This window comes from Stylophora pistillata, chromosome 7, assembly GCF_964205215.1.
Source record: "Stylophora pistillata chromosome 7, jaStyPist1.2, whole genome shotgun sequence".
NCBI classification, from domain to species: Eukaryota; Metazoa; Cnidaria; class Anthozoa; order Scleractinia; family Pocilloporidae; genus Stylophora; species Stylophora pistillata.
This window is the reverse complement of record NC_142525.1, coordinates 16078389-16091499: the sequence shown is the minus strand read 5'-3', so window position 1 is coordinate 16091499 and position 13111 is coordinate 16078389. Positions and strand designations below refer to the sequence as shown.

At 40.5% G+C, this 13111-nt stretch overlaps 3 protein-coding genes across 3 annotated transcripts; 1 reads left to right on the top strand and 2 right to left on the bottom strand.

The window, feature by feature from the left end:
- Positions 1-257: 257 nt before the first annotated feature.
- On the top strand, positions 258-3044 carry LOC148726845 (uncharacterized). The gene is made up of 2 exons (XM_088727830.1): positions 258-651; positions 1008-3044. Exons 1-2 carry the CDS (start codon positions 530-532, stop codon positions 2290-2292), a joined length of 1407 nt encoding a protein of 468 aa, XP_088583956.1. The 5' UTR covers positions 258-529; the 3' UTR covers positions 2293-3044.
- Positions 3045-3921: 877 nt separating this feature from the next.
- Positions 3922-4935, bottom strand: LOC148726844 (uncharacterized). Its single transcript, XM_088726386.1, has 2 exons — positions 4709-4935; positions 3922-4569 (listed from the first exon to the last, which is right to left on the bottom strand). Exons 1-2 carry the CDS (start codon positions 4880-4882, stop codon positions 3922-3924), a joined length of 822 nt encoding a protein of 273 aa, XP_088582512.1. The 5' UTR covers positions 4883-4935.
- An 81-nt stretch (positions 4936-5016) lies between these two features.
- LOC148726843 (uncharacterized) lies at positions 5017-5986 on the bottom strand. The gene is made up of 2 exons (XM_088726384.1): positions 5246-5986; positions 5017-5061 (listed from the first exon to the last, which is right to left on the bottom strand). Exons 1-2 carry the CDS (start codon positions 5984-5986, stop codon positions 5017-5019), a joined length of 786 nt encoding a protein of 261 aa, XP_088582510.1.
- Positions 5987-13111: the final 7125 nt, after the last annotated feature.

The following is a 13111-nucleotide window of genomic DNA, read 5'->3' as shown; positions in this document are numbered from 1 at the left end:
ATTCCTTGAAGATGTGGCAGAGTGACAAAACCTCTGTTGGTTTGAGACTGATTTGTAGACCCAATGGTGCTTTGGCAGCTTCTAATAAATTGTTCTGTGTAACCATTGATCTTCAGGGCTTCGACCACGTGTTGTATTTCGGATAATCTGTCTGCGTCGGTAGAAGGGATGTTCTAAATTTGCTATGTCGAGAAGGGTTCTAGCTACTGAGCGTTTGTGTTGAGAAGGGTGGCGAGAGTTTAATTGAAGGTATTTGTCAGTATAGAGTCCTAAAGTGCTTACGTCACGTTTCCATAGCACCGGAATTCTGTGGTCTAAACAAACCAATATGGCGTCCCTAGCGTGACACATTGTCGTTGACCTCGAACACTTCAAGAGCTATAATAGCGCATTTTATCCTCCAATAATAGAAATAAGATAAAGAGAATCAAGATAACCTTTGGCCTTACTATTGAAGAGTATAATAAGCGGACAAAAGCACCTGGTGAGCAATAATTCGAGTCAAAACGCCACGGAGACGAAGTTTGCGATGGGCCAGTGTTTTCATCCAGATTGCAATCACACATCTGAAAGCCACTGCTGCCGATTCTTTTCGTTTCCAGACCAGAAAAAACATAAAACACTCTATGATAAGTGGATATCATTTGTAAGGTGAGTATTTTTCGAAAAATATATATTTCGATGGTGTACCATCGATTAGAAATAGCTGTTTTTTTTTATCTCAAACTGATTCACGATTAGCTGTTTCTCTTTCTTGTCTTATTTGTTTTCTCGCGGCTTTGCCTTTCCTTGTCTTCAGTCTTGATCTAAGATTATTTAGTTACTAAAAAACTATATGATAGTTGTGAGTATCAAAGCTTTTACACTAACTAGTATTAAGTAACAAGCTCAGAGAAATACTCGCTTCGCATTCACGTCTTAGACTACAAGGTTAAGCATGTGACCAACTAAACTTTGGGTTTTTTAAGCGCAAGTATAGTAACTGCTTCTGTCTTTTTCTGTTATAGGAGAGGAGATAGAAAGCCCAGCAAACATTCGCGACTTTGCAGTTGTCACTTTAAAGATGGGCGAAAAGAAAATATGCCAACCATCAGTGACAGAAACAGGCACAAGCTGTTTGATAGTTTGGACTTGCTGCCAGGTACAGGACCAACACCTCCCAGTACACCTACCCCCAAGAAAAAACGGAAAGTGTCTGCCGAGCCCACGAAATTACCAACTGTAGCATCTGTGCTTGAAGAGATTAAAGAGAACTCTGAACCATGTTCCACTGAATGCTCACAAGAGGAAAAGACAAGTTCCAAAGAAGCTCTGCTGTCAATAGAGCTTGATATGACTTCAACAGAACTTGCTAAACACAAGGAAGTGTCAAGTTACTATAGTGCACACTACTCTGCTAAGAGCTTGAGCCCTGAGGTGATACGGATGGAGACAGGTCTACCCACTAAGGATGTTTTTGATATTGTTGTGGGATATGTTTCAAGATTCAAGGGTGAAATAAACTATTATGCTGGATGGAAGGTTGAGGCGATCACACTTGAGGACCAGATATTTATCACTCTGATGAAACTGAAACAAAATTATACCAATCTACATTTAGCCCAGTTGTTTTCATGCAGTGTTGCAACTGTTGCTAACATAGTACTAACTTTTGTCCATGTTCTGCATTCTCTCCTGTTCAAAGACATCATGACAACTGTGCCATCTAGAGAAAAGAACAAGATGTGTTTGCCATCTTCTTTCACTGAGTACAGCAGTTGCCGCATTGTGATTGATTGTACAGACATTGAAATTGCTGCACCTAAGCTCATGTCCCAGCAGAATGCTACATATTCCAGCTACAGGGGAATGAACTCTTTCAAAGTCATTATAGGGGTTGCCCCAAATGGAGTTATAACCTATGTTAGTGATCTTTTTCCTGGCTCAGTCAGTGACAAGGTCATGGTTAAAGAGTCTGGGTTTTGTAAACATTTGAGTGCTGGTGATCTTGTTCTGGCAGACAAAGGTTTTCTCATCAGCGATGTAGTTCCAAGAGGTGTTTCAGTGAACATACCACCATTTCTCAACAATGGAAAGTTTACAGAGAGTGAGGCAAGGGCGACAAAATCAATAGCTCGATGTCGCATCCACGTAGAGCGTGCAAATGCAAGACTTAAGAGTTTTCGCATCCTTGGCTTCATCCCAGCATTTTTGAGGTGCCATGCTGACAAGCTATGCCAACTGTGCTCAGCTCTTGTTAATTTGCAGTATCCATTGATCAAGGATGGCTGCGAAGACTTTGAATTTGACTGAATAGAACTTTTTTTCAACTAAATTATAGTACAATGAGTTTTTAATATTATTTTTGTATTACTAGAAGCCCTACTGTAACAGATCAAATGGTATTGACATAGCTTTGGTCAAAAATATGATGTGGTCAGTTTTACATTTTTCTGATATTCATCTCCTTTATGTTCATTAATACAAACTACTATGTGTTCTGTGAAAATAGATTATAATGAAAACCAGTGACATTCTTAAATTGTCATTTCAACTAAATCCAGGTCAGGGGCATGTGACCAGTATGGAATTCTTTCGTCCAGTAGTTCCAAGTGTGAAAGTCGTGCTGGCTTAAAGGTTTTACTTTTGTGTCTGTGAAGCTGGGAGCCTGAGTCCAGGTGTATAAAACTAAAGCCACACTTCAATTAGCTTAAGGGATGGTGAGAGGTAGTCAGAAAAAATAACCTGTGCTGCATGGATTTTGTTTTGGCTCTCTCCCCTTCCCTTTGCATTGCTATGCAAGCCTACTTAAGTGTGGCATAAGTTTTATGTACCTGGGCCCTGTTGAGTAACCAGGATAAGTGTTACCAGCTACCAGTAGCCATTGGTTGCAAAAAAAAAATTGTTTAAGCTTGCTTTCAGGAAGAATGTAATTTATTATTAAGTTACTATGCTAGATGGAAAAATGTGGGTTCTTTATCTTGTGTCTCTATCTGAGTGTAGAATATGTAATGTTATATTAAGAAATTAATGTATGAAATTTAAAAAAATACCTTTTAACATTAGCTACTGCCTATTTACATTAGCTCCCACTTCCCCCCCCCCCCCCCACTCTGATTATGTCCAGCATCTGTGCACCACTTTTCAAAGTTCTCCCTCGGTAATCTTTGGGAATAGTTGATGAAAGTAAAAATCACTCAAGATAGTAATATTGTGCTCCCAAGATTCATCTCGTTCAATCTTGATAACTACACTATCCTTTGTGGTCCATACAACAAAGTAGCAGAATTTGCGCTTTGTCAGGAACATCTGGCCTTGACACTGATGCCAGTAAACATGTGTGGTAGACAGCGTATAATTCCCTTCCTTTTCCTCCAAGTAAAAGTCTTTGTGCCCACAAGCTTCCTTGATTGTCGCATTTCGATGTGTGTAGGGGCACTTACACTCAATCACCGAGTCGTCTCCCACAAGTCCATCAGGGGAAGCACCCAGAACTCCCGACTCGTGTAGCCAAAGGCCGGTCTGTACAGGTGTAAAGTTTGTGATGTTGGTGAAGGATTTCAGGGCCTCAGTCTCATTGTCCTGTCCCCATGTAAGTAATAAGTAAGTAAGTAAGTAATTTTATTTTAACCACATATCGCATATGAGCTATAGCTCGTTTAAATGCAAATGTGGAAACCCACCCATCCCACCCCAGGGGAGGACATCCATCACACAGTAATCTCGTGCGTGGGAAATTAACGTCTCCTGCCCCTAACCCTGCAGGAGACGGGACCTCCATTTATTCGTCCCTATCCGAGAAGACTAGAATATCTTACCATTTCTAGATGTTAAAGAAAGGAAGCATATTCTTCTCAGTTAATTTTAAGACCCTGAGTGTTGGTCCGGCCGGTATTGAACTCTCGACCTCCCGCACGGCAGTCCGGCGCTCTCCCAATTGAGCTAACCAGGCGGCGGTTGTGCAATTGCTTTAACTCCACTCAAGTTGTATTCCCCAAGTAGTCGCTTGATAAGAGACGGTGTAACTCTTTTTGCCTGGAGGACGGAGCCAAAATTACTGGCAGTCAGGCGGCCTCTACGAGCTTGGTGCCATGCAGGGCTGTTTCGCTGGCCAGCCGTGAGGGTGCTCACAACATTTATGGTTCTCTCCTCTACTTTGGCATTCTCAATCAAGTACTCTAATTGTTTTTCCTTCGTAGATGCCATAAGGAAACCTTCTGAGTAAATGATATCCTCAATCGTCTTGATCGGGAGAGGGGTAGCAGGTTGTGGTTCGGGACTCAAGATCCAGCAGGTCCCTGTAAATTTGCCATAGCGCTTTAGTTCGCTGTACAGCCACATCCGATCTTCTCGGCTAGGATCGCGCGCCAAAGGGCTGTAATCCTTCTTCTTCGGTGGCGCTGGAAACATCTGGCTTGCAGACTGTACGCTTTCTGCCTTTCGCTTTCGTTTCCATTGGCATTCCAGGTCCGTCCTGCTAAGGTTATGGATGCCATAAATAAATATGGCTGCCGCGTGACTGCACTTGAACTCGCCGCGAGGACACTCGCATTCTGTGTTTTTTATTTCAAGGTTTTCATCGAGATAAATCTGATAAAAAGATAATTCGAAACAGACACGTAAGTTGCAATATATATTCCGCAATATAAACATTAAATTGGAGGTGAAATCGGGGTTGGGAGTTCTTCGAATTGAACATACGTGTTGTGATCCCAAATTGGCAACTTACTGTGACTTTGTAGTCCTTATTTTTCATGCTTGCTTGGACTTCACCTTTGATGACTCCCCTGGAATAAATAAAGCTTTGGACATGGTCGGATTTGAAGTGGTTTTCTCCGCGATCAAGCGATTTCCGCTCTCCAGAAAAGAAAGAAACGAGTGAGCATATCGATAAAGACGCCATGTTTGAAGTATGAGTTTAAACTGTTTAGACCAGAAAAAAATGCTGTCATGGCAACGTGACGTCACACTTTAGGACTCTGTGTGTGGTTTTCCTGTAGACGCTAGTTTTTATAATTCCATCGGGATTCCTGGTTGTCATGGTGTCCAGAAATGCGATGGATCCGTCTTTTTCTTCTTCCACTGTAAATTTCATGAGTTGATTTATTGAGTTAAGGTGGGAGGGGAACTCTATAAGATGTTCACGAGCGATGCAGACATGGCTATCGTCAACATATCTATACCGCCACTTAGGAGGGTGGAGTGCGGTGACTAAAGCTCTCTCTTCGACGTGTTCCATAACCAAATTTTCCAAAATTGTGCTCACAGGTGAGCCCATTGGGTAGCCAAATATTTGTTTGTAGAAAGTGCCATCAACGATAGAGTAGTTACCAAGTACTAATTCGAGCAAATTCATGATGCTGTCAACAGACATGCTTGTTCTTTCCGAGGTGGTCGGATCAGCTTCAAGTCTGTTCTTAGTCACCTCGAGCGCCAAAGTTGGTGGTATAGATGTGAAGAGGGATGCCACATCGACAGATACCATAATTTCCTGCAGGGTGATGTTACAAACCGAGACGTTTTTCACAAAGTCGCCGCTGCTCGTAGCAGTGTACTTGTTGTTTTGTAGAGGGTTCAGGATAGAAGCTAGATGTTTAGACACCTGGTAAGAAGGACAGTTGATAGAGCTGGTGATGGGTCGTAACGGAACCTCCAGTTTGTGTATTTTTGGTAGTCCATGGAGGGTAGCTGGTGTGGCATCACTGCTTCGGAGTGTGTAATAAAGTTTGTCATCGAGTTGCTGCACGCCAGGGTCATGGGTTGATGTTAGACCTTTAACTTGTTTGAGAAAGGTGTTTAAGGATTTCTCTGCGCCAGGAGCGGGGTTCCTGCGTCGATCTGAAATCTTCGTGTAAGTGTTCTGATCTTGTAACAAGCCAGTGATTTTTTGTTGGTAGTCGCTGCTGTCCACCACGACGACAACAGCACGACCTTTATCCGCTGGTAAGATGGTAACTGATGTATCCTTTGATAACCGTTTTGAGGTTTCGAGTTCATCTTTTGTCATGTTGCGATGGCGCGAGGGTTTGCTGTTTTTCAGGATCGAAGTAGTCGGGGCTTAAATGAAATTTGCTGACTCGGGTGGTAGATGTCTATACCTGACTCGACCGATGATATGACTTTTGCAACAGGAACAGACTTCGGTGTAATCGCAAACTTGAAACCATGGCTCAACGCTTTTTTCATCTAAGTCACTCAAAGGTTTGCTAGATATGTTGACAACCCATCTATCTGTTTGATCTTCGAGGCGGTTGTCTGAGCGGTTGTAAAGAGGTCTCTGTAGTTTGTCTTGTCGGATCCATCGCATTTCTGGACATCAAGACAACCAGCAATCTCGATGGAACTATAAAAGCTAGCGTCTACAGGTAAATCACGCCCTGAAGATCAATGGTTACACCGGAAAATTTATTAGAAGCTGGCATAGCACCACTGGGTCTACACATCAGTCTCAAACCAATAGAGGTTTTGTTACCCTGCAATATCTTCCAAGAATTACATAAAAATAATTCCAAGGACTTTAAATCAATTCAATATCAAAGTTGCCCACAAATCCGCAACGACCGTTGGCTCAATTTCAAAAAAACCTAAAGAGAAATTTAGTAAAGACTTATTGGGGCATGATTGCAGCCAAAAAATGTGCACGAAATTCTCGGAACGTCCATCTAGCGTCGGAAGACGAGGCTTCTTCTCCTTTGATCTCACCTGATTAATGCTGTCTACCGGTTCAATTCCGATGGTGACCTCATTTGCAACGCCCTAACTTCTTCGCTGCGGCATACATCAATAGAGCGATTCTACGTCATATCTCTTATCCTTAAAACTATCTTCAAAGTCTGCTCGTTTTTAATTCCGAGAACAGGACGGTCACGGGTCAAACTGTCAAGTAAACAGTCACAGAATGTTACAAGTATTAGCTAACGTTTTTTATTCAGCAAAATAAAATATTTATCGACTCATGTAGAGAGTTTATCCCTCCTATTAAATCATCATCGCTCATAAATTTTGTTGACCTCGCCAATACAATGCTTCTCCATTTTATCCATTACCACGCGCCAATCATTCGAGTCCCCGGTTTCAGTGTAACTAAATGTTTTGATAACTTTCAAAGCATCATTTCCGATCGTGTGGTTAACATTGTCAAATGGTATTTCGGGTTCTCTCGATTTAGCATAGAAATAACGAAATAGCTGTTGTATTTTCTCCAAAGCTTCGAATTCTTGGCGTCTTCTCTAATGAGTTTGAAAGCAAGAGGTTGAGGCGGCGGGATCTGATGAAACATTGACGATTGAGGCCAAAGACATGAGCTACCACCTGAACTTTCGTTACCACTCATGCCGTAAACAGTTTAACTTGTATAACTCGTTTAAGTCGACGACTTAAACGAATTACGGCGAAAAAAAAACTACCGCTACCGCCATGTAATAACACGAGAGACAATCAGAATCAATGTGCCAGTTTTTCGGAAAACGTGGTTATCCTGTTTCTGTCGTTCACCACCGAACCCAACCTATTGATCGACAGTCAGCACTACAAACGCCACGTACATATGTGGTATTCATTAAAGCATTAAGAAAGCATTATGCTGAAAAAACTGGATAAAATGAAACCAGACAGTGTGGCAGCCAGCTTTACGTATACCCAGCAGAACAGCCAAGTAGTTTTTGTAATGAAACCAAAACGAAGCACTACGGAAGGTTTTTCTTCCTAAAGATGTCTTAGATTGTGGTACGTCGAGGGTGCCATGGTTCCTTAGATTTCTGTTTTGGAGCTCAGCCCTGTTGGTTAGGTAACCCTCTAGTTGCTTAGGGAAGTTTTGGTTGTTCACAATCTTAAAAATGAAAACAAACCTGAGGAATCATCGTCTCCTATTATACAGTGTTACCAGCCCTAGAGTGTTCCTCATATATTGTATGTAGGTGGTTCTGTTGGCCCTCATAATAACCCTCCTGGTTTGGTTTTGAAGTCGTTCGAGTTTATCTGAGAGGGACTTGTTACTTTCATGCCATACGATGCATCCATAATAGATCATTGGGAGGATTGTTTGTTTGTAGATACTCAGAGGTATTTTCGTGCGCAGGAAGCCAGCAGGTCCATTTAAGAGTGCTATTTTTAGTGAAAGTCTATCAGGCAATATATCAAAACTGACTGCGAGTGTTTCATCACGAGTTTTAAACACCGCGAAACACATTTTCTCGAGGTATTTGGAACTCCTAATGAAACACGAAGCACGAGTTTTTTAGATGACTTCTCAAATGAAACAATGAAAAAATATGCAATGATACATTTTTTTCCATTGTCCTCCCCAATTGAAAGAACAAGAATTTATGCAGCGATACAATTTTGCCATTTTCCGTAACACTACGTTAACATGCATGCAAGATTAATTGTTTTGGTGTGGTTGATGTGCGACCACGAGTGAAGACGGAGCGACAAGATTTAGGGAGCCAAAAACGATTCACGAGGAACGCGTGTCAGTCGAAAAGCTATTCTCTCGCTTACCATATGTAAGGAAAATTGGGCGGTAAAAATTTTTGGCGAATGGCAAATTTCTCAGTCGGTTATAGCTCCCGTTTTCGATTCAGAAGCACCCCTTAAAGACTATGATTTACTAAAGATCGTACAGCTTTCTACCAGCTTTGAAGAAATAGATGCAGTAAGCTAGAATTACCAGGTTAGCAAGTTTGTGATGGAGGTGGCCAGGAAGTTGGGGGAGCGAAATCCACCGAAGACCGTTCATGAAATAATATTTAGGTCAATTTGGAATTGTTGTTAACGATATATCAGTTATTAAAAATGCTCATCAAAATTCAAGTGTTTGATCTGAGATCAAAACCATGCTTCATCTCAGATCAAGATCCTTAAGATTTTCATCTGCGTGTACAGTACTTGCATTGAGCGTCTAAATATCTCTTAGAAAACAACCTTTGCAAAGGTATTCAGTTCAAAACAATTCTTCTTTTTTTTATTATTGCTGTTGGATTTCAATGGACCGTGCGTATAAATCTTTCTCCAGACACTGTCCTAGTTCTAAACTAAAGTCTAGTCTTTTCTAATGCGCGCATAGAGGAAATATATTGCCTTCTGTAAGACAAACTCATATGGCTTTGTCAAACCTCATGAAGATGGGGAAATGGCATCTCAAAAGTTACCCTTATTGCGGGGCTTACACGGAGTGTAAACCGCACTATGTCATGATCCAAGATATCTGTTCTTGGTGGGATAGAATTCTGACTACACTCAGGCGAGATATTCAATGTGAAAGTTTATTTAGGATGAGGTAGCCAGCCTTGTAGTATAAGCATTCTACTAGAGCCAAAGAAAGGGAATAGGAAGTCAAAAGTAAACGCTACAGAACTAAATACCTAACTTTTTTAACACTGACAAACGTGAACTCAAACTATCATTAATATAGCCATTTTTAGCGGAAACAGATGTCCAGCACCCGTGCCTCTGAAAGAGTCTGTCGGGAACACCAGCATTAGCTGCAGCAGAAGCACCACTGGCTCTTACGGAAGGTGTGCTGAATAGAGAAATATCTGGAACAATATCCCTAAAGCAAGATTTGAAGTAATCTCTTATACATGAGTAACTTAGCCGCTTGTTAACAGATACTAGTCAGTGACCTAATTTAAACTTGTACAAGGCCCTAAAGACATAACGGCCTGCCCCAACTGGACGCTTTTCAACCTCTGATAAATGACGCCTGAAAATGTTGACAGGGCAGGTAGCGATAGTGGAGCTCTCTGAAATTACAACTTGGCGCCCTTTCTTACCTTTCTGTCTTACCTCTATCAACGCTAATAGTTAGGTGGTCATGTGAAGATGAAACCGTGAAACAACAATTTGATAGGAAAAAAATCCGAGTCTCAGATGGTTAAAAGCTGCAATGCATTCTGATAAAAAGTGATGAGTTTGAGAATTCGCATTCCCTATATTCTTTTCCAATCCCGATTGTGATGCTGCTCGCTCGCTACGCTCGCTGCCCAGCAATTATACTCTTTCCTATGTACAAGGTGACTTAATTTAAATGGTGTAATTTTGTATTTTGGTTTTTTCTTTCCTTGAAAATTTTATATCTTTTACTTTATTTTTCACCTTGTATCTAATTTTGCTAAGGTTTGGTGAAAAAAAAAATAATAACAATTCTCCTTCGAGATAACTGAAGGTTTAAAGCAATACTGCAAAGGAAGAACAAAAGCGCCGCTGCATTCCTTTCAATGTATGTCGTGAAAGTGTTTAGATATTTTAACTTTGATGTTAAAAACTTCAGCTTTAAGAGTTACACAATGACGTGTATAAGATTTCAGCGATTAATGAGCGCTACAGCTGGGTACATATCTTGATATGGTAAAAAGTTTCAATAAGTAACCAAAAGAAAAAATGAAAGCGTGGTACAAACGGCATGTAGACATTGAAAGCACCAATCTGCATCAAACTGAGCATTGTATACCTGTAGATATTTAAGTATTCCATGACAATGTGCAGGTGTGTTCATATTAACACTTCCGATGGATTAACTCTCCTGGTTATCGCCGTTTGAAAACCTTAAAGGTTTAAGCACAGTAACTGTTCATTACCAAAACAGTGTTACGGACGGTGTCTGTCCTTAAGGCACATACCACACATTTAAGCTCTCTTGGCTTCTCCAAAAAGAGTGATTTAAGTATAAAAAACACCACTCATTAACTAGACCACACAGTTAATTCACAATTATTCTTCGAGCGCGCGTTGGATATGAGATGATAGATAGCCAACGAGGCGCGTGCGCCGAGCTGGCTATAATCACCTCATATCCAACAAGCGCGAGTGGAATAATTGTTTTATTAAAAACGTAAAATTAAATTATTAAATTTTATTAAATTTTTTAGCTCCCTTTTGATTTTTGTGCTGACGCTTACGCATACCATATTTGTAGATTATGGTATATTGGCTAATATACCATAATGGCTAAGCCAATAAAAAAGTCTTAAAATTGCATTATCCAATGATCCAGTTTTTAATAATATGTGATATGTGGTAGTCATTAAGAATCAATAAGTATTGTATCATTCAGACCAAGAAAAAGCATTATGCTGAAAAAGAAAAGAATGGAATAAAACTGAACACTGTGGCAGCCAGCTTTAACCAGCAGAACAACCCAAGAGTTCTAGTAATGAAACCAAAACGAAGTTTTTGTGAATTTTCATGGGAGGCTTGTGGTAATTGTCCAAAGTAGACTGAACCTATGTTTTGATTGGTTGACTGCGTCATCAGTGGTTTGATTAGCGAGTGATTACTCGACACCTGTATTTGCACAATGGCAATGTAAAAAGTGACTTTTCAGTCCTCAATTAGGAGAAGGTCTTTCATACGTGTCTGCTACACATGTCCACTTACCGTCAATGGTTATTAATAGATTACATGTTAAATATGATATAAGGTTAAAAAACCACACACTATATTACAGAGCAGAAAAACCAGTAACTTAAACCTTTCTGACTAATTATCAATGTGTGAAATGAAAACCATGCAAAGGGCATTTGTCAGTCTTTTAATCCCGAAAGAACAACGAAGGTTATGTCATGTTAGAACTAATTAATCAGCTATTTTACCCAGGAAACAAACTAACTCTCTAAACAGAAATCAGCTATAGTTATCACTGATTGACGTTTCACGTCTGCTAATTGTTTGCAATTAACACAACACACATGCACGGAAATGAAATGTTTGAAGCTAGTGTGTATGTGATCCTTTAATCTGATCGCATTTCAGCCCAACGAAGTAGATGCCACAGTATGCAGACTGCTTAACAGTCACATGGCGAATAGTGAAAATTGGAATTTCAAAAAATCTCTTCACGAGCATGCTAGAAAAATAGTCACCTTACATCTATTACCAAAATTACCAAAAGGAGCTAAAAAAGAAAAAGAAAAACCTGACAAACAAACAAACTGAGAGCTGAAGCAGATTGACATAAACAAAAAAAAATGCTGACCATTTTAAAAAAATAAGTAAGAAAGAAGAAGTGGGGAGGCAACTGAAGTTTGAAGCGCATTAAAGAAAAACATTCCACCTTCACAAGAACAATGAATTGTGCTTTTAGAGTTCTTGGCGTTTACTTATTTCTGTAAAAATTTTATTGAAAATTGCCAAACTGCACTAAGTGCAGTAGTGATAGATCTTGTGGCAAGCGAATATGGAAATAGCTTTGTTTTCGGTATACATCATTTGAAAAGTAATTTGTAGAATTACCCGGTGTATATAATCTATTTTACGAGCACTTAATACGTTCGTCCCATTCTTGATTTCCCCTTCCTCAAACATAACTGCCGACGTGTCTTTACAGTTTTCCACCTCACAGCTATACAACGTGATCCTTTTGGCCGCGAAGCCAAACGTGAACCCTTTTGGGCCGCCAAATCGTACTTTCAATGCGCAGAAAAATGGTCAAGGAGAACTCGCAAGGTGCTAGGTCGATTATTTCAAATTTTAAATACAGCTACCAACTGGAAAACGGAAAAAAAAAAAGATCGTGTCAAAGGCCCTTTACGTATGTTTAATTTGGTTGTTGTCAACACTCTACTCGCTGCCTAGTTAGCTCAAGTTGTAGAGCACCTGACGGCTCTGCTGGTGGTCGAGGATCTAAGCCTCAGACCTGAAGAACACTCTTAAAGGGCCACGCTCAACAAGGATGCATTGCGAGAGTGGTGGCCTTTCTCAGTATTTTCTGTATTGCAGAAAAAGAAAACCTACCGTGTGTGTAACACTATTCGAATGAATCTTAATCGAGAGCCGGCTTTTTTATACCTTCATATGGTTTCTTCATGTGACTAACATCTATTAACTACTTATTTTTGACGTTTCATTACGCGTTCGCTGTAAGGAAGCCATCGAATAAAGATCGTCCTACGCGACGAAAAGCCGCCGTATTACATGGCCGACCAGATCAATTCAAAATCATGGAATAGGCAAAGTACGTGCTTGGAATTTGGCAAGTAAACGAGCATAGAGTTTGCAGAAGCCCTGCTACACAGTATTTCGGTGGAAAGTCAAATAGAGAGCTCCTCACAGTCTTGGGTGACCGACGGACGGGGGAACGTTTACAATCGATCTCTAGGCTAATCCCATGTATGGTTTTTGAGTAACCTTTCAT

Bases quoted from the DNA above. Each gene is read 5' to 3' on its own strand.
- LOC148726845 (XM_088727830.1), top strand. From the start codon at position 530: ATGGGCCAGTGTTTTCATCCAGATTGCAATCACACATCTGAAAGCCAC. The intron at 652-1,007 runs GTGAGTATTTTT...TTTCTGTTATAG, and splicing joins AAGTGGATATCATTTGTAAG to GAGAGGAGATAGAAAGCCCA.
- LOC148726844 (XM_088726386.1), bottom strand. From the start codon at position 4,882: ATGGCGTCTTTATCGATATGCTCACTCGTTTCTTTCTTTTCTGGAGAG. The intron at 4,570-4,708 runs GTAAGTTGCCAA...TCTTTTTATCAG, and splicing joins ATAAGGACTACAAAGTCACA to ATTTATCTCGATGAAAACCT.
- LOC148726843 (XM_088726384.1), bottom strand. From the start codon at position 5,986: ATGACAAAAGATGAACTCGAAACCTCAAAACGGTTATCAAAGGATACA. The intron at 5,062-5,245 runs GTGAGCACAATT...TGAAATTTACAG, and splicing joins GCTACCCAATGGGCTCACCT to TGGAAGAAGAAAAAGACGGA.